The sequence below is a fragment of the Lissotriton vulgaris genome, chromosome 9 (assembly GCF_964263255.1).
Source record: "Lissotriton vulgaris chromosome 9, aLisVul1.2, whole genome shotgun sequence".
Taxonomy (NCBI): Eukaryota; Metazoa; Chordata; class Amphibia; order Caudata; family Salamandridae; genus Lissotriton; species Lissotriton vulgaris.
This window is the reverse complement of record NC_141697.1, coordinates 157,445,158-157,464,378: the sequence shown is the minus strand read 5'-3', so window position 1 is coordinate 157,464,378 and position 19,221 is coordinate 157,445,158. Positions and strand designations below refer to the sequence as shown.

At 52.9% G+C, this 19,221-nt stretch overlaps 1 protein-coding gene across 4 annotated transcripts in view; it reads left to right on the top strand.

Moving 5' to 3' along the window:
• MIS18BP1 (MIS18 binding protein 1) overlaps nucleotides 1-12,569 on the top strand; it is a 679,433-nt gene extending 666,864 nt beyond the window's left edge. For all 4 annotated transcript variants that reach the window (XM_086937270.1, XM_086937268.1, XM_086937269.1 and 1 more), the window contains one exon: nucleotides 11,732-12,569. In XM_086937270.1, the coding sequence (XP_086793396.1) occupies nucleotides 11,732-11,835 (104 nt within the window). In that variant the 3' untranslated portion in view covers nucleotides 11,836-12,569. The remainder of the gene's footprint in view (nucleotides 1-11,731) is intronic.
• Nucleotides 12,570-19,221: the final 6,652 nt, after the last annotated feature.

Below are 19,221 nucleotides of genomic sequence, written 5' to 3'. Positions count from 1 at the left end.
CCCACTCCCCACCTCCCTCCCCTTTCAGTATTATCCTTGGATAGGACATAACTTTCCGCAGGAGTAGGCCTGTCGCCCACCCACAGACACCCTCCCTATCAAGCACCCAGGGAACAAAAAATTAAAGAACAATAATAAAACTTGTGAAACAAGGAAGCGTGTCAACTTGCGTGCTCTCCTCTCCTCTGCCTGGCTGCCATTCCCATAGCCCATGCACACCATCGTCCAAAGAGCGTATCATCGTGGGGGGCCTCTGCGCTCCCCTAAGTGCTTTCAGCGGACCATAACCCAGCGGTTCATGATTTGGAGCCTTGCGTCTCTGATTCAGGTGCACTTAGTTGTCCAGAGAAGTCCTGTTCCAGCACTCGGATCTCTTCTACCAGCAGGTGTGCGGATTGACTTCCTTCCTCTACTTCCTCCTCTCCAGACGTGCGGTCCTCCAGTTCATCTACATCCCCGTCCTCCGATCGGGCCTTCGAACGTAGCCCAGCAAATCTTGAACCCGTCCCGGCAGACCCAGTCGGCGAGGCCGAACGCCCTTTCCATGGGGGTCCCAGATCCCAGCCGTGGTAGGGTGTCGTCTGGATTTGCCTCCTCGACCTCCTCGAAAGTCTCAGCCTTTGTGCTTTCGGAAGTTCCCAGTGGGTTGCATTTTGCAGGGCTCTGTCTGACGACTCTCTGCTGACTCTTTCCCTGCTGTTTAGGATCGGGCGTTCCTCCAGCCATTGCCAAGCGTCCTCTGGGTGAGTGAAAAAAAGTGACTGGTCATTATATATCACCTTGAGTTTTGCTGGGAAGAGGAGCATATACGTGATCTTTAAGTCTCTGAGTTTCGCCTTCACGGAGTCGAAGGCCCGGCGTTGTTTTTGTACCTCCTGACTGTAGTCTGGAAATACCATGATATGAGCATTTTCCAGACGTATCTCGCCCATTTTCCTTGCCTCTCTCAGGATGAGGTCCCTGTCGGCGAAATTAAGAAAGCGTGCTATGACTGGTCGTGGTCTTGCTCCCTCCGGGGGTTCCGCCAGGTGGGCCCTATGCGCCCTCTCTATGATGAAGCAAGGGGAAAATTGCACCATAGGGAAGGTCTCCATAAGCCATGTGTGCAAGAAGGACACCGTATCAGACTTCTCAATTCCCTCTCTAAAGCCAACAAAGCGGAGGTAGTACCGTCTCGCTCTTTTTTCAGCGTCGTCGACCTTCCACAGAAGTTGGCGGTGCGAAGCCTGCAGTTCCGCCATGTCCTTGCGCAGGGTAGTGATCGCGTCTTCCGCCTCACCCATCCGGGTCTCTGCAGTTTTAACCCTATTGGATAGGTTCCGAAAATCCTGTCGCAGAAGTGTCACCACCGAACATACTTCTCCTATTTTTACTTTCAGGGCAGCCCTGGACTCCTGGATATCCGTCCGTGACGTCTGAATGGCCTCCATCAGCAGCGCGGTATCCGAGCGCGTACCTGACATATCGCTGGGGCCTACCGCGGCCGTGCGCGGGGCAGTGAAATTGTCCATGGTTCCCTGCTTGGACACTTTCGGCGGGATATCTCTTTTCCCCATGGTTCACTAGGTCAGTCAAATATCTTGGGCGGACCGCAATGTACTCCACAGTCCGAGTGCCACTCGCAATCCGGAGGGTGCCTCACCGGTTCCGCGTCTCCCCAAGAGTGTCAGGTGAAGGAGCCTCAGCCCGCTGTGCACACGGAGCGCGGGGTCACCCCCTCGGCTGTCCAGCTAGCCGAATCTCCGGCTGACGGCGGTAGGAAGAACTGACCGTCTCCGTCCGTTGTTCGCCTCCAGTAGCCCTTTGGATCTCGGCGATAGGGCTCCACTTCCGGGCCAGGTAGGAGCAAGGGCGGGGGGTCGCACGGTGGAGAACCACAACGCCACCAATGGGAGGGCTCTCACTCACAGGTTACCTTGGCGTGTCAAGCAGGTCATCATGGGTCAGTTGGATGTTACTGGGCATTTTCCCTCTGAGGCCCCCGGAGCGACCCTCACTGGCCTCCTCGACCCCTCCTGTGGGACTTCACAATATTAGAGGGCTCTCTCCCCAAGCAGATCCAGCCTCAGGTGATGGTATTTGCCCCTCTGTTGAAGGGAGGGCAGTAGCCGGCCAGCAGAGCTCGGAACGCCACACTCTACCCTGTAATAGCGGTCGCCATGTTGGTTAGGGCTGCGGTAGGCAAAGGCGGTCAGGGGGCTCACCTCCACAGTTTCTGCTGCCCCGGAAGTCCACCTAGTTGCGTCCCACCTCCGCCACCGGCTCTCCAGCAGGATCCGCACTCACGGCGAGCTCCAGGACGGCCTCAGCTCCTCGGCGCCGGAACAGCCGCCATGATGGTAAAGGGTCACCGTACCCGACGGGGCCCCCCGACACCCCCACCACGTCTCCCAGCAGGGCCGGATCACTGTGCGGGCACCTGCAGATGAGCCAGGGAGCGGCGCCGGACGCCTGTGTGCTTCCCTCAGGTCGGGGGGTCTCGGGCTGCCCCGGTCGCGGACCTTCGGTTATGCCGCCATCTTGAGGATCGCAGGGTTCCAGGGGGGGGGGGGTCGCCTTCCAGTCGGCGCCGCGTCGGCGTCCGTGGGTAATTCCACGATACAGCGTGCTCCCCAAGGTCGGGTCGGCATGGGGCACCTCCGGTAACAAATTGGTGCAGTTTGGGGTGGTTTGAATGTCGGATATTGAGGCAGCTAGCGGGAGCACTGGAGAGTCACGTCCTAGCCAGTCATGGTGCTGGCCACGCCCCCCCATTCTTCTGAATGTTGACCCTAAATTGTTTGCTAAAATTTTGGCTAATCACCTTGCCCCCCTGGTACCGATCCTGGCCGGCCCTGAGCAGCCTGGCTTAGAGCCGGGGCAACGCTTAACGTACAACCTCAGAACGGTATTTGGAGCTATTCAGAACATTAACCCTGAGATCAAAGCCGCTGCTGTGTTTTTGTACTCGGAAAAATGTGTTTGACTCTGGAGTGTGCGTTTATGAAGGCGGTGCTTAGACGTTTTGGGGTGGGAGATATCTTCCTGCGCCTAGTGGCGGTCTTGTATGATAGCTAGGGTTAGAATTGAAAATGAGGTCTCCCGCCTCATTGCTATATCTAGGGGTACTAGGCAGGGATGCCCACTATCACCCCTACTTTATGCTCCTTAAGGGAATACCATGGATATAGGGGGCTGCGATTTCCTGGATATCGACTTATTATCTCTGCTTACGCGGATTACATGCTCTTATATATCTGAGAACATGGGAGGAATCTTACACCGGTGCTTAAGGAGGTGGTGAACTTCGGGGAGATATCAGGCCTGAAGGTCAACTGGTCTAAGTCTATTATCTTCCCGCTTACCCCTGCTATGACTCCGGTGAAGCTTGACTTCCCAACAAAATTGACCACGGATCCTGTGCGATATTTGGGTATACAGGTGCACACTGACCCTGGCATGGTATTTTCAGAGAACTATGGGAGGACAATTGCCAAGCTGGGGGAGAATGTGGCGCGATGGATTCGCCTGTACCTCTCCTTGGTAGAATAGATTCTTATTTCTGTTCCAGAATGTCCTGATGCTCCTTCCAGGTGGGACACTTGCAATCCTTCGCTCCTTACTTATAAGAGTTGCATGGGCAGGTAAACAACCATGGGTTAAGTTGGACACCCTTACTTGGCCTTACTCAATGGGTGGTCTTAAGGCCCCTGACTTAGATCTGTATTATAGAGTAGCACAATGCTCGCTATTGGATTGACGAGCCGCAGAACTTGCCACATATACATATTGAGAAAGTTGCCGCCAACCCCTTCAGTTTCCCCCAGATGTTGTTCCTCTCGCCAAGCAGAAAGACGGGCATGCTGGACTCTATAAACACGACAATCCATGCTTGGCATAACCTGTTAAACAGACAGGCGAGTACCCTGTTGTACTTCCCTCTGATACCAATTGACTGGTGCCTCTGGCTTATGGCGGGACGTGAAAAAAAAGTGGCCTCTGCTCTGGAACAATTAAGAATAATGCAGATGGGAGATCTCTTTTAATGTGGGGTTGCACGAAGATGAGAGCATGTGGTACCAGAGGGTGGGGCTCCCTCCAGTTCCACAGAGTTAGGCATGCACTGTCAGACCTCCTGTGGGAGGACATACAGGAACCTATGGAGATGCCGGATTCCTTATCCAAGCCTCAAACTGGTTTATCTTTTGTCCATCAGATCCCCTTCTGAACACTCTCATACCTTTTATTAGTTTTAAAAAAAAAGTTTACAAAAAGAATATTCTTGGGCGCACTGTTTCCGTAAGCAGCTTCTATAAGTGGCTTCACGTTTTTAGGTCTCGGTAATATCCGGTCGAAGACCGGAAGTCCGAGAATTATTGTGACTTAGTAGGCTGCTTTATCCCCGCCTCTGTTTTCGTCTCTCCTTCATTGGCTGGCTTCCTAAACAGAGGCCAGCCATTGGAGGAGAGAGCCGTCCCTCGAAAGAAGCTCCGTCTTTTTCGGATTTGGGGGCGTGATTTTTTGCGTTCTTTAGACAGTGACGTTGTCTGTCAGTCAGAACCACAAAACCACGCCCCCAATTCCGAAAAAAATCAGACGCTTCCAGCCGCCATTTTGCAACTGTCCCTCCGAGCACCTACAGGCTCGCACGCAAGTCCGCTCCCCAAAAACTTGGTAATGGAATGTTGGGGTGCTGCAGGCAAGGAGCGGGGTGCACAGTTCAGCCTGTGTGGGCCCTCAGTGCTGGAACAGTACGGCCTTGCAGTATCGGCGGATGGCGGTCCGGGGCTCTGGGCTTCCCGACGAGCTGCCTTCCTCCATCCTCCGCCGCTCGGAGCAGGTACCTCCCCCTCTCAGCGAAGCTTGCACTAGTTGGGGTTTTTTTCAGTGGAGGTCTGCAGCTGTTTCTTGCGAGCGCCCCTTTTGGCATGTCTTTTAAACAATCTGGAGCGGACCAGGCCAGAGATCAGCACCAGCGGGGGCTCTCCTGTGTAAAAAGAGCCCCGCTCCCCGCCTGCAGCTTAAGCGCCGTCCATCTGCCCTCTGCCCCACCCCCCGCTCTTCCTCCGGTGACCGAGCGCTCTGTCCCCCTGCTGATGTCTCCGGCCCTGGAGCTGCCGCCGGCCCTCAGGTAAGAGTTTGTTGGGGGTAGGGGAGGGCCGGCTGGGACAAAGAAGAGCCTCGTGGGCTCCATTTCCGCTTCCCCCAGGTGGGGGGAAGCTGTTCTACAGCTCGCGGGCAGCGCTGCGCAGCTCCGGTCTCAGGAGCGGACCAGGCCAGAGATCAGCACCAGCGGGGGCTCTCCTGTGTAAAAAGAGCCCCGCTCCCCGCCTGCAGCTTAAGCGCCGTCCATCTGCCCTCTGCCCCACCCCCCGCTCTTCCTCCGGTGACCGAGCGCTCTGTCCCCCTGCTGATGTCTCCGGCCCTGGAGCTGCCGCCGGCCCTCAGGTAAGAGTTTGTTGGGGGTACGGGAGGGCCGGCTGGGACAAAGAAGAGCCTCGTGGGCTCCATTTCCGCTTCCCCCAGGTGGGGGGAAGCTGTTCTACAGCTCGCGGGCAGCGCTGCGCAGCTCCGGTCTCAGGAGCGGACCAGGCCAGAGATCAGCACCAGCGGGGGCTCTCCTGTGTAAAAAGAGCCCCGCTCCCCGCCTGCAGCTTAAGCGCCGTCCATCTGCCCTCTGCCCCACCCCCCGCTCTTCCTCCGGTGACCGAGCTCTCTTTCCCTCTGCTGATGTCTCCGGCCCTCAGGTAAGAGTTTGTTGGGGGTACGGGGGTGGCATCTGTCAGTGATGTTGACCGGGGGAGCGTAGGCTGCAGGGTGTGACGTGAAGGGTTGTGTGTGCATGTGTGTGGGGAGGGATGCATGTGTGTGTGTGTGTGTGTGAGGAGGGATGCATGGTGTCCCCGGCGAGCTGGCATGTGTTTAATGTGGACCCAGGAGGCTCGACCAGCATTTTCACTTGGCCACATTGAGGGATCGTGGGCAAATCTCTTCATCCATTGTGGCTCACTTCCTTTATCTGCCAACACAGAGCGCTTGGAGTCAGTATTGAGCGCTTTATTGCACTAAACTGGATATATTCGCAATCCGGAGGGCTTACTCTATCGCAGTGTTAAGTAAGAGAGTGCAGTACACGGCACATGCTGTTTCTCGTGCTTTTAAAAGCACTACGGCTCGGGTGCCTTCTTTTACCTGTATCTTGGTCTGTGTTACTTTTATGTGTGTTTCGAGTGGCCACGGAGTCCAGCGAGAGTAGTTGGGGGGGGGGGGGGGGCGGAAGGGGCATGTGGCAGCAGATGCCATGTGTATGCCATGTGTAACTCAGAGGTGTATCGGGCGCGCTAGGTCTCGAGGGCTAAATCGAGTCAAGGCGCTAGAGCAGATCTTGGGTATTGTGCCCCGCTCCTTACTGCCTTCATTGACGCTATAGCATGCCTTATTGTGTCCGCTTGAGCATCCTCGGGTATAGAGTTTGTCACACACCTTCGTCTCTTCGCTGCAAAGACACAGGCTTACATAACAGATACTACTATATAGAAACATGTCACTGTTGTGCCCCGCTGCGCAGCTCCGGTCTTAGGAGCGAACCAGGCCAGAGATCAGCACCAGCGGGGGCTCTCCTGTGTAAAAAGAGCCCCGCTCCCCGCCTGCAGCTTAAGCGCGGTCCATCTGCCCTCTGCCCCACCCCCCCGCTCTTCCTCGGGTGACCGAGCGCTCTGTCCCCCTGCTGATGTCTCCGGCCCTGGAGCTGCCGCCGGTCCTCAGGTAAGAGTTTGTTGGGGGTACGGGGGTGGCATCTGTCAGTGATGTTGACCAGGGGAGCGTAGGCTGCAGGGAGTGACGTGAAGGGTTGTGTGTGCATGTGTGTGGGGAGGGATGCATGTGTGTGTGTGTGTGTGTGAGGAGGGATGCATGGTGTCCCCGGCGAGCTGGCATGTGTTTAATGTGGACCCAGGAGGCTCGACCAGCATTTTCACTTGGCCACATTGAGTGATCGTGGGCAAATCTCTTCATCCATTGTGGCTCACTTCGTTTATCTGCCCACACAGAGCGCTTGGAGTCAGTATTGAGCGCTTTATTGCACTAAACTGGATGTATTCGCAATCCGGAGGGCTTACTCTATCGCAGTGTTAAGTAAGAGAGTGCAGTACACGGCACATGCTGTTTCTCGTGCTTTTAAAAGCACTACGGCTCGGGTGCCTTCTTTTACCTGTATCTTGGTCGGTGTCACTTTAATGTGAGTTTCGAGTGGCCACGGAGTCCAGCGAGAGTAGTTGGGGGGGGGGGGGGTCGGAAGGGGCACGTGGCAGCAGATGCCATGTGTATGCCATGGGTAACTCAGAGGTGTATCGGGCGCGCTAGGTCTCGAGGGCTAAATCGAGTCAAGGCGCTAGAGCAGATCTTGGGTATTGTGCCCCGCTCCTTACGGCCTTCATTGACGCTATAGCATGCCTTATTGTGTCCGCTTGAGCATCCTCGGGTATAGAGTGTGTCACACACCTTCGTCTCTTCGCTGCAAAGACACAGGCTTACATAACAGATACTATATAGAAACATGTCACTGTTGTGCCCCTTATTGTTAAGTAATGCACAGGGCAGATTTGCCGCAGACCTGACACCTCCGCCCCATTGGCTTGTACAGCGCGCGCAGGTGTCAGGGGTGAAATATCAGGCATGATGATATGCGACCACGTGCCATATGTCGCACCCTGAGCTTCCAGCACGATTTCAGGTTAGGGCTTATAACTACTGTCCCTCTGCACGCTTGGACTTGTTGCCCATGGCGGAAAGGAGAAAAGCGAGACTACATGTTCCAGAATGCACTTTGCCGTACATAGATCTCTAGTTCTCCAGGTTCTCTCTTCCTTCTCTCTTCACTTCTTCTCTCCTGTCTTCCTTCTCTCTCTCTTGCTTCTCTCCCTTCTCTTTTCTCTTCCTTCTCTTTTTTCTTCCTTCTCCTCCGTCTTCCTTCTCTCCACTATCCCCTCTCTCTTCTCTCTCTTCCTTCTCTCTTCTCTTCCTTCTCTTTTCTCTCCTCTCTCTTCCTTCTCTATTCGCTCTCTTCTCTCCACTATCCCTTCTCCCTTGTTTCTTACTTATCTTCCTTCTTTCTTCCTTCTCCCTTCTCTCTTTACTTCCTTCTCTCCTCTCTTACTTCTCTCCCCTCTTACTTCTTTCCCCTCTCTTCCTTCTCCCTTCTCTTCCGTCTCTCTTCACTTCCTTCTTTATTCATTCTCTCTCTCTCTCCCTTCCCTTCTTTCTACTCTTCTTCTCTCTTTTTTCTCTGTATCTGTCTCGAGACCGAGCTGGCACCTAGCTGGAAGTGCTGTCTGGAGCCTGCCACACTAAGCCCCGGCATGGCGTGTCGGATTATGGAGCCTTGTTAGACCACCAGCGTTAGGGGCCCAAGGGTACACAGGTCTAGGGGGTTACTGCAGGGCTCAAGTTGAGGTACCACGCGGGTGGACAGCGTCCCACCACTTATTTTAAAGGGGGGATGGCATCCCCCCTGCCAAACAGCTGGACTTCACTCTTTGGCCTCTCTGGGACGAGGAGCTCGGCACCTCTCACTACCTCACTTTCTCACTTTTCTCTCTCAAAACATCACTACCTCACTCTCTCACTACCTCACAACTTCACTCTCTCTCACTATCTCAATCACTCTCTATCTCACTACCTCACTCTTTCTATCTCACTAACTCACTTTCACTCTCTTTCACTATTTCTCTCTATCTCACTACATCACAACATCACTCTATGCTTATATCTCACTACCTCACAACATCCCTCTCCCTCACAACATCCCTCTCCCTCACAACATCCCTCTCCCTCACTACCTCACTCTTTCACTACCTCACTCTCTATCTCACTACCTCACTCTCTATCTACCTTACTCTCTCTCACTACCTCACTCTCTCTCTATCTCACTACCTAACTCTCTCTCTGCTAATGCAATAGGTATCACATATGCCAAAAAAAGCTAATGCCAATAGAAATGACAATGCCATTTATTTAGGGATACAAAAAAAATAAAAAATAATGAGCAATACCAATAGCTCTACCTATAATATTGCAGAGACCATTGCATTGTAAATGCTTGTTAGCACAGGGATTTTGTCACAGAAGAAACTGACATCAGTGCATCAGGGGAGGGTTTATATGGACTCAGTCAACATCACATTCAGGGGGATGACTTCTCTACGGGGTCGCTTGACCCCTTCTACGGCTGTGGCTAGATCCTATCTCTACCTGATACGGTGTTAACGAAGGTAAGTAACTTATTTGTTGGGTTTATCAGATGGTAGTGCTAAGCATTTAATGCACAGACAAAGGCAATAAGTGAGACATACACTCAATAAAGAAATCCGACATCAATTTATAAGAATAACACATACTTTTATATGAATTCAAGTACCCAGATGATCAGAATCAGTTAATTACTTTTCGAGCTATGAATTTTTGAATTTTTCAACAGTCAACACTGCAGTTTTTGGAAGCGGAAATGTGATCATGTTAACATGTACTGCATTCAGGCACTTAACAGTGACTTACGGGACTGTTCTTCTGGACTTAAGATGAGTATGGGGGTCCAAGGCCCCACCAGCAGGTCACCTCGGGAGGCCCTGGGGCATCGGTGTTATGGCGTCAGCTGCCCCATTCACTTCAATGGGGAACGGTTGGGTCAGGAAGAGACTGGGACTGGGGGTCAGTCCGGGGAACCCACAGGGGGGGCTCGACCCTTGAGATGCCCGGGCATGTAAGGACACATTTGGTCCACTTCTACTCGGGCTGTGGGGCTCGGGTAGAGTGGTGTCTTCTGCCGTCGGGTTCGGTGCTGGAGTCACTCGATGTTGGAGGATGGCCTGCAGAAAGAGGCTGCAGGCGGCGACTGGAAGTCCAATCTAGCTAAATATAAAGATGGGCTCAGTTCTTGTGGGGCTCAGGACCCCGTCTGTACTGTCACCTTCCTCGGACTCAGGCTGTGGGGCACAAGTCAAGTGCAGAGGCGCCTTTAAGGTATCGGGTGGCGGTATTCGTGAACTCACTCTCTGTCTTTGGTTCTGCAGTAGGCGGGTAAACAGGACAGCTGGGTAATCTTGATGTGGGTCTCACTGTGTCACCTGAGGTTCCTCGATGGGCAGGTTAGTTTTCCTCGACATTGGTGTTCGGACTTGTCACAACAAGTCTTGGTTCCTGGCAAGGGATCTGGTACCCCAGTTATTTGGCACTGCGCATCTCCGGTCAGTCCTTGTGTCCCCACACTTAAAGGCATGACAAACTAACCTGTTAGAGAATGGTGACCTCTTCCAGGGCGGTTGCAGCGTCGGTAGTCCCGTTAGAGCAGGATGGTAAACCAGATCTTGATTCTTTGGTGCTTGCGGATGCAGGTGAGTATATTCTCTACTCCAAGAGAGTCTGTCTAGCGATTGGCGAAGCACCGGCAGCCCTCCTGGTTTCTTGGAGTCTGCACAGCGACAGGATGAGTCCATTGCCAAATGAGCCAGGGGCAGGGGGTTGGCATTTCCCCTGTCTGGGAACGCCTTGCATCACATATCAAAGACGGCAGAGGCCTTTGGAGCCTCCTGCTTTGATATGCTTTAACAGCTTTCCTGGAGGAGGAGGTGTAAACACATCTCCGCCAGAGCAAGCATTATTTCTGACCTCTGAGAGTGTTGCTCTCACCTGCTTAGGGGTCAGAAGCTCATCTGTGGTGGAAGCCTGGACTGGACCTGTCCGCCAGCACACTAGAGGGCTAATAGGTTTCAGGGGTTACCTCAAAGCTACCCTCTGTGTGCATGTATTAATAAATCCATCAATGTAGGTTTATTAATACAAGGTGTTTGATACTAAAACCATAGATTTCAGTGAATCCATTATGTATCTGGGAAACTATTTTTGACCAGTGCCCATTACATACCTTAGGATGACTTCCCTGTTCACATGTACTGTCAGTAATAGAACTGGCAGCACAGGGACACATCTTTTCATGCAGATATGTTCTCACATGTATTATAAAGCACCCTGCCTGAGGGCTGTAAGGCCTCCTGTAAGGGTGACTTACAAATATGACATACTGTGTTGGGGACATGGCATACATGGAGTGTGCCATGTTGTGTTTTCATTTTTTAGAGCACCTTGTCACACAGTCTGCAATGGCAGTTTGTGTGAGTTTGGAGCTGGATCTCTTAGAGTGGCATAATATGGGCTGCAGCTCATAGGGACCCTATTTAGTACCTATGCCCTAGGTACCAGGGGTACTACCTACTAGGGACTTACAGAGGTGATAAAAGCCTGGTTAATTGGTGTTCAATTGACTAACTTGTTTTGGGAAAGGACACTGGCACTGGGGACCTAGTTAGCAGGCACCCAGTGCACTTCAGTCAAAGTTGCATCAAATACCAGGCAAATATTGGGGGGACTACTGCAAAAAATACCCAGTTTTCTACAGAAAGAAGGCATCATAATTGCAATTCCATTGCTATGTTTTACAATCAGCTTTATGATATCTATGCACGTGGACGTCTTACGCTTCTAAGCAAACAAACTGTTTTATGTTTAAACAGTTTGGTACTTAACTCACCACTTAAGTATAAGGCTTGTCCGAAGAAAAAGGAAGCATTTATATACATGTATTTCAATTTGATAAACCTTAATATATTAAAATTAAGAAAACATTATCAACCAGTGTTCAATTCTTAAGGTGTAAATTGTGAATAAGAAATCAACTGGGCTTCATTTTTTATTTTTACAGGTTTAAATGACACAACTGTAATAGGAAAACTTTTTCAGACAGAAGAAGAGTCTGTACCTTCTGATGAAGAAGAGGAAGAAGATGATTATTTCTCAGATGTTTGAAAATGCGGACTGCCTTATCGCTGTGAAAATAATAACAGTCTGAAACATGCATAACCATGTAATTAGCTCCCCCTTCTCAGGGAAAATAAGCCCGCAAGTGCACTTCTGTTATTTGTTTATGATCTGACAAGGAGTCTATCAAAACTAACCTGCCCAGTTTAAAATGACATTTTTACAGTGCAAAGAACCATTACTTGGCTTGGCTGCTGGTTGTACTAGAAGTTGTGTTAGACTTAACATTTTAAATAAAGAGAAGTTCAATATAAATGAGATAGTGGAAACATTTTTTAATGGTGGTATGAAATGGCTGAGTAGAATTGCATTGAAAATTATTTTAAGAAATATGCACATTATTATTGTTTGTGTTAACATTTTTAGCATCCAAAACTGTTTGAGAAAGAAAATGTCTTCGTATTTCTTTTAAATTTTAAATATTGTTTTAAAGAATGCTGTATTATACTATTGATGTATGTTATGAAATTACACATTTTGATTCGTATCCAATCTGTCACATCATGCGTCTGCAGTTCATAACTCTTGGTGTAGGCAAATTTTTTGAGTCCTAGTCAGCCAAAAAATGTTTGTTGATGATATTTAATTTTGTATGTTTTATTATTGCAGCTATGGTTTTTGACCAACAAACATGTCTTTAATTTTTTTTGTAGTAGAGTTAACCCTTTTAAAGTGTACATTATTCTAAACAAAAATAAAAGTATTATTTTGTTTGTACCAGTTTTTCCACTTCCCGAAGGATCTACCTCTTTAACTATGTCAATGTTTTGCAAGTATACAAATATCAGAAAGAGACACGTTAGTGATAGATTCCTTACCTTAGAATATCCCCAGGCGTCAGACTGGATCCGGAAAATGTTGCGTAGCAATACCCCTGCGCGCCGACAGGCGTCGTCCGTCGTCGGCGTCGTTAGCCCCGGAATGACGTCGTCGGAGTACATAGACGATGCCCATGCGCGCTGACGTCAGTTCTTCTTTTTTCTGCGCCAGCTAGTGCAGATCCGGAGAAGCTCTACCCCTTAGTCTTTTTTGACTAAACTTTTTGATCATTTCTTTTCTCGAGTCTTCGATTCCTACGGTGCCGGTAGGGATACCCGGGTTTAAGCACTGTTCCAGGTGCGACTGACTGATGTTGGTTACCGACCCCCATCGCCGGTGCCTCAAGTGTTTAGGCCTCGACCACGACGACCGCACCTGCTCCGGTCCCGCAAGCGAATGGAACTCTGGCAGTCTGCCCGCGCCGTTCCAGGTCCCGGTCCCACAAGCGGTCGGGAGACCGGTCGCGGGGTCGGAGCCCTCGCAGCTCCGGGAGTGGACATCGGTCGTCAGGCTCCAACTCCTCAGGTAAGAGGCATGAGAGGTCGGAGAGACGTCATCGTTCCTCCGACCCACCCCGACGCTCGCGCAATGCAGTCGGGGGTTCGGGTGACACCACCCACGTGGCTCCGACAGAGTCGCTGACGTCGCCGCCTGCCCCACACCTTCGGGTCCCTGGGCATGACGCGACGCCTGAGGAGATCGAGCGGTACCTCATGGCCGTGAAGTCCCTCCCTCCTCAGCCGGGTTCCGTAGTGCCTTCCGGGCCCAACGGCCCCAGCTGGAGTGGAGGGCCTAGCGGGTCGGGTGCTTCGGCTCCGACGCCGTCGGGTGCTTCGGCCCGACACCGTCGGGTGCTTCGGCCCCGGTGCCGCCGGCGACTTCGGTCCCGGCGCCGCAGACCCTCTCTGGATCTGCTTCCAGATCCGGGTCGTCGCCGGTCGACCTCTCAGGCCCAGCGGGTGTCGCCCCCGGCGCCTGCTATGGGTGCCGTTCCCGATTTTACCCTTGGTCCAGTTCCGGCGCCGGAGTGGCGCCACTGGGCGCCGCTACCGACGGCCTTTGGGGATTTCTATTTCCATGAAATGGCCCCATCCGCTGACCCTGAACTACAGGAGATGGGTGACTAGGGTGATTGGGAGGGGTCTGAGGACCCTCTGGCATGGGATTGCCAGTCTCAACTGGACTGGACATATGAGCTTGGGGAGGCCAGTGGAATTGACTCTTCGCCAGACACTGGATTTGTCTCCCCTCCAACCGTGGCTACGGAGGAGGGGGCTGCTTAAAGTGTAGTGTTGACAAGGGCAGCCAAGGCCCTAAACCTTGAGCTCCCTGTCGCGGCCGTGAGGACTAACCTCCTCACTGAGGTCCTTAAACTGCAGACAAGCTCCAGTGAGCCTCTGCTGCCATTTAATGAGGCCTTGTGTGACGTTCTTGTGGGCACTTGGTCCAAGCCCGCCACAGGTCCGCCTGTGGATAGGAACGTGGCCAGACGCTACCGCCCGGCCCCGGGCTACCCATGCTTTTTGTCCACCCATCCCACCCCGAGAGCCTGGTCATCCAGGCCTACACTTCCCAGACCGCATTCCCGACGGCCCCGCCCGATCGGGAATCCAAGAGGTACGAACAGTTCGGGAAGAAGGTGTTCTCGTCCCTCAGTTTGGGACTGCGGTCAGTCAATACCGCATGCCTCTTGGGCCGCTACACCCCCAAACTGTGGGACACGGTCGTGGAAGTGCTTCCACAATGTCCGGAGGAGGCCCGGGCTAAACTCCCCCAAGCCCTTGCGGAGCGTCGAGATGCAGCACACTTCCATCCGGTGTGGGCTGGATACAACGGACTCACTGGGCAGGGCGATGGCAAAGACTGTGGCGGTTCGACGCCACGCCTGGTTGAGGTCCGCCAACTTTTCGGCCGATGTCCAGGCTATCCTTCTGGATATGCCGTTTGATGGCCGTCGCCTCTTTAGCGACAAGGCAGACCATGCGCTTGAGCGTTTTAAGGTCTCCAGGGCAACGGCCAAGTCCTTGGGCCTCTCGGCCGCACGCCAGCAAACGGGTGCCTTTCGCTCGTTTTCGTGGCCAAGGAAGGGGCGTCCCCACACGTACCGCCAGCCACGCACCGCAGAACGTTCAACAGCGCGGTGGCAACCGTGGAAACCGCCGTAGCGGCAGGCGGGGACCACGGCGAGGCCAGTCCACACCTTCCCCCGCAGCACCTGCCTCAAAACCCTCTTAGTCCGTGCTTTCAGGTCCATGTGACGCCAGTGGGGGGCAGGGTTCGCCATCACCTCTTCCACTGGCGCACTGTCACATCGGACAGATGGGTGCTGCAAATCGTCTGAAGGGGCTACTCCCTCCCCTTCGAAGCGACCCCTCCAGCCATGCCACCGCAATTCCACCCCGTGTCTGGGGATCACTTGCAACTTCTGCAAGAGGAAGTCACGGCCCTCTTGGCCAAGGGGGCCATCGAGCGCGTTCCTGGGCCGGAAGTGGGGTGTGGTTGTTACTCCCACTACTTTCTGGTACCCAAGAAGGGCAAAGGGGGCCTACGCCCTATCTTGGACCTACGGAACGTCAACGGCTTCCTCCGACAGGAGAAGTTCAAGATGCTGACTCTGGCTCAGGTCTTAGCTGCCCTGGACCCCGGAGGCTGGATGGTAGCGTTGGACTTGTAGGACGCTTACTTTCACATCCCTGTCCTGCTGGCCCACCGGCGTTCCCTTCAGTTCACGGTACGCCACGAGCACTTTCAATTTACCGTGCTCCCCTTGGCCATACCAGCGCCCCACGGGTGTTCACAAAAGTGATGGCGGTGGTCGCAGCCCATCTGCGCAGGTTAGGGGTGTCAGTCTTCCCCTACCTCGAAGACTGGTTGTTGAAGGCGGGCTCGCCCCAGACAGTCGTCAGCCACCTCCAGACTACGGCCGATCTCCTGCACCTGCTGGGGTTCTCCATCAACGTGCCGAAGTCGCACCTGTGTCCCTCCCAGAAGCTCCTCTTCATCGGAGCGGTTCTGTACTCTGCGCAGTTTCATGTTTATCCTCCCGAACAGTGGGTTCGGGATATTCAGGCTATGATTCCGATCTTTCAGCCTTTATCCCGAGTCTCGGTCAGGTTGACGCTGCGGCTTCTGAGCCTGATGGCCTCCTGCATCCTTCTGGTGCATCACGCCCGGTGGCGGATGCGGGCTCTGCAGTGGGACCTGAAGTTTCAGTGGGCCCAGCATCAGGGCAACTTGTCCGACCATGTCTTGATCTCGGAGGGCACTGCAAGACAGTTGCAGTGGTGGCTCACGGACCGCGATTGGGTCAGTGGCAGATCTCTCTCCCTACCCCAACCGGAGCACGTAGTTGTGACGGACGCGTCCCTCCTGGGCTGGGGGGCCACATGGGAGAGGCGGAGATCAGAGGCCTCTGGTCTCCGGCGGAGTCCCAGCTCCACATCAACCTTCTGGAGCTGCGGGCGATCCGTCTTGCACTGAAAGCATTCCTCCCCTCTGTCCGGGGGAGTGTAGTGCAGGTGTTCACGGACAACACCACCGCCATGTGGTACTGCAACAAACAGGGCGGGGTGGGGTCGTGGACCCTATTCCAGGAGGCTTTGCGCCTCTGGCAATGGCTGGAACATCAGGGCATGACCCTGGTGGTTCAACACCTGGCAGGTTCCCTAAACGCCAGGGCGGACGAACTCAGCTGCCGGTGCATGATGGATCACGAATGGCGTCTGAACTCGGACGTGGCGCACGGCCTCTTTCAGCAGTGGGGAGAGCCTTGGTTAGATCTATTCACCACAGAAGAGAACGCGCAATGTCATCAGTTCTGCGCATTGGAGTTTCCAAGGCGGCACTCGCTCGGAGACGCTTTTCGTCGTGAGTGGAGTTGCGGTCTATTGTACGCCTTTCCGCCTATACCACTTCTGCCCAGAGTGCTGAAGATCAGGCGCGACCGGGCCCATGTTATCCTTGTGGCTCCGGACTGGGCACGAAGATACTGGTATCCCGAGCTACTCAGCATGTCAGTCGATCCCCCGATTCCTCTGCCTCTTCGGGAGGACCTTCTGACGCAGCAGCAGGGGACGGTCCTCCACCCGAACCTGTCCAGTCTCCACCTACGAGCTTGGAGATTGAGCAGCGACAGTTGAGGCCATTTGACTTGCCTCCCGAAGTCTGTAATGTCATTCTGACAGCCAGGCGTCCCTCCACTAAGTCGGTATGGTATACGCCTGCAGGTGGAACAGATTTGTGGCATTGTGCACAGCAAAGGCTGTGGATCCACTCAATGCCCCTCTTTCTGGGTTCTCCTCTTCCTTCTTTCTCTTGCCCAGCAGGGCTCTGCTCTGGGCACTCTCAAGGGCTACCTTTCTGCCCTTTCCGCCTTCTTAAGGCTACCCGATCAGCCTTCCTCGTTCAAGTCCCCGATTGTAAATAGATTTTTGAAGGGCATCACACACATGTTTCCTCCTGTCCGTTTCGTGATGCCCCAGTGGGACTTGAATCTTGTGCTTACCTACCTAATGTGTGCTCCCTTTGAGCCGCTCCATAACTGTCCTCTCCGTCTTCTTACCTTGAAGACTGCTTTCCTGGTTGCCCTCACCTCTGCCAGGAGGGTGAGTGAGCTCCAGGCTCTTTCTTCTACACCTCCTTTCCTCTCTGTTCATCCGGACAAGGTTGTGTTGTGGATGAGACCCTCTTTCCTGCCCAAGGTTGTCACGGCCTTCCACATCGGGCAGTCCATTACCTTGCCCACCTTCTTTCCGCCTCCACATCCCTCGAAAGAGGAAGAGAGGCTCCACCGCCTGGACCCAAAACGTGTGCTCTCCTACTATCTGGATCGCACACGCCAGTTCTGGGTGGATGACCAACTCTTTGTTGGTTACGTGGGCGCTAAGAAGGGAAAGGCGGTGCACAAGTGGACCATCTCGCGGTGGATCATCTTGTGTATCCAGGCGTGTTACTCCTTGGCTAAGAAGGAACCCCCTGTTGGACTGAAGGCTCATTCCACTCGGGCCACGGCGAATACAACTGCCGTGGGCCGAGGAGTGCCCTTGCAGGACATTTGCCAGGCAGCTACGTGGGCCTCGCTGCACACGTTTGCAAGACACTTTTGCCTGGACAGCCAAGTCCGGAGGGATGGCTTCTTTGGCCGTTCCGTCCTCCAGGACTTTCTGGTGTGATTATTGGTTCGCAGACCCACCACCGGGGTTGGTATTGCTGGGGTATCTATTCTAAGGTAAGGAATCTATCACTAACGTGTCTCTTTCAGATGCACAAGTTACTACTTGTGTAACGATATATCTGTAAGAGACATTAGTTAGTGATAGATTCCTTACCGACCCACCCATCCTCCCCGTTCTGCAAACCGATATCTAGGGTTAAGGTCATCCCCTTTCAGGGCCCTAGTTTCATGGCACCAGTGTTGATTCTATCATGGCTCTGCGTATCTGGCGCGGAAATGCTGTGTATCAGAACTGACGTCAGCGCACATGGGTGGCGTCTATGTACTCCGACGACATCATTCCGGCGCTAACGAAGCCGACGACGGATGCGGAGCCGTGGACGACGCCTGCCAGGGCGCAGGGGTATTGCTACGCAAAATGTTCCGTATCCAGTCTGACGCCTGGGGATATTCTAAGGTAAGGAATCTATCACTAACTAATGTCTCTTACAGTTATATCGTTACACAAGTAGTATCCTGTGCATTAACCTATAAACTCTTCGATTGGCTTTGTCTCCAGGAAAACAAATCTTAATACTTAGCACAATAGATCTTCCTGCACTTTTCAAATGAAGTATGGGGACTTAATCTAGTTGAATACATTTAGGCTAATAAATTGTGAATAAGTCATGTACTAAAACGAGCAATCAGTCATCTCCTAAAACAAACTAAAGAAGAACTTTTTAAACTTAGTGACAAACTGTTTGTGCAAATAAGCATCCAGTCTCTCATAATCTATACTAATATAATAAAGAGAGAGCTCAAACCTTTGAGGCGGGTAATCTCAGGAACCACAGCACCAATCACAACACCCAATACAGCGTTGGAAATGGCAGTTGCAGCAGAAGGACATAGGCTATGCAGACGCCCACCATATACATTTAAAAGGTAAAAGAACCGTGCCAGCAAAGTAGTCCCTTTTGGGCGTGTTTGCTTTGTGCTGTGGGCGTGTGCTGGGGCGTGACAAACGCTGGGGGCGTGGGGTACGTTCCGCCCTTCATGCCATGTCTCATATCGTGTGCTGGGGGCGTGTGCGGGGCGTGGGATTACGGAAACAAAAAGCGAGCGTTGTGCCAATATTTCATTCCAGCTCCGGGTGTCCACCCTGCTACCTTTAAATACTACTGCACCCCATAATCATAACCCACCCTTACTCCTTAAAATACCCCAACACCCTTAAACACTAACCCATATTAACCCTATAAATATACCCTGTACCCCAAAACCCAAACCTATCCCTAAACCCTAAAAAATACCCCTTTAACGCAAAACCCAAACATAGCCCTGAACCCTATAAATACCCCTGTACCTCAAAACTCAAACCTTCCCCTGAACCCTAAAAA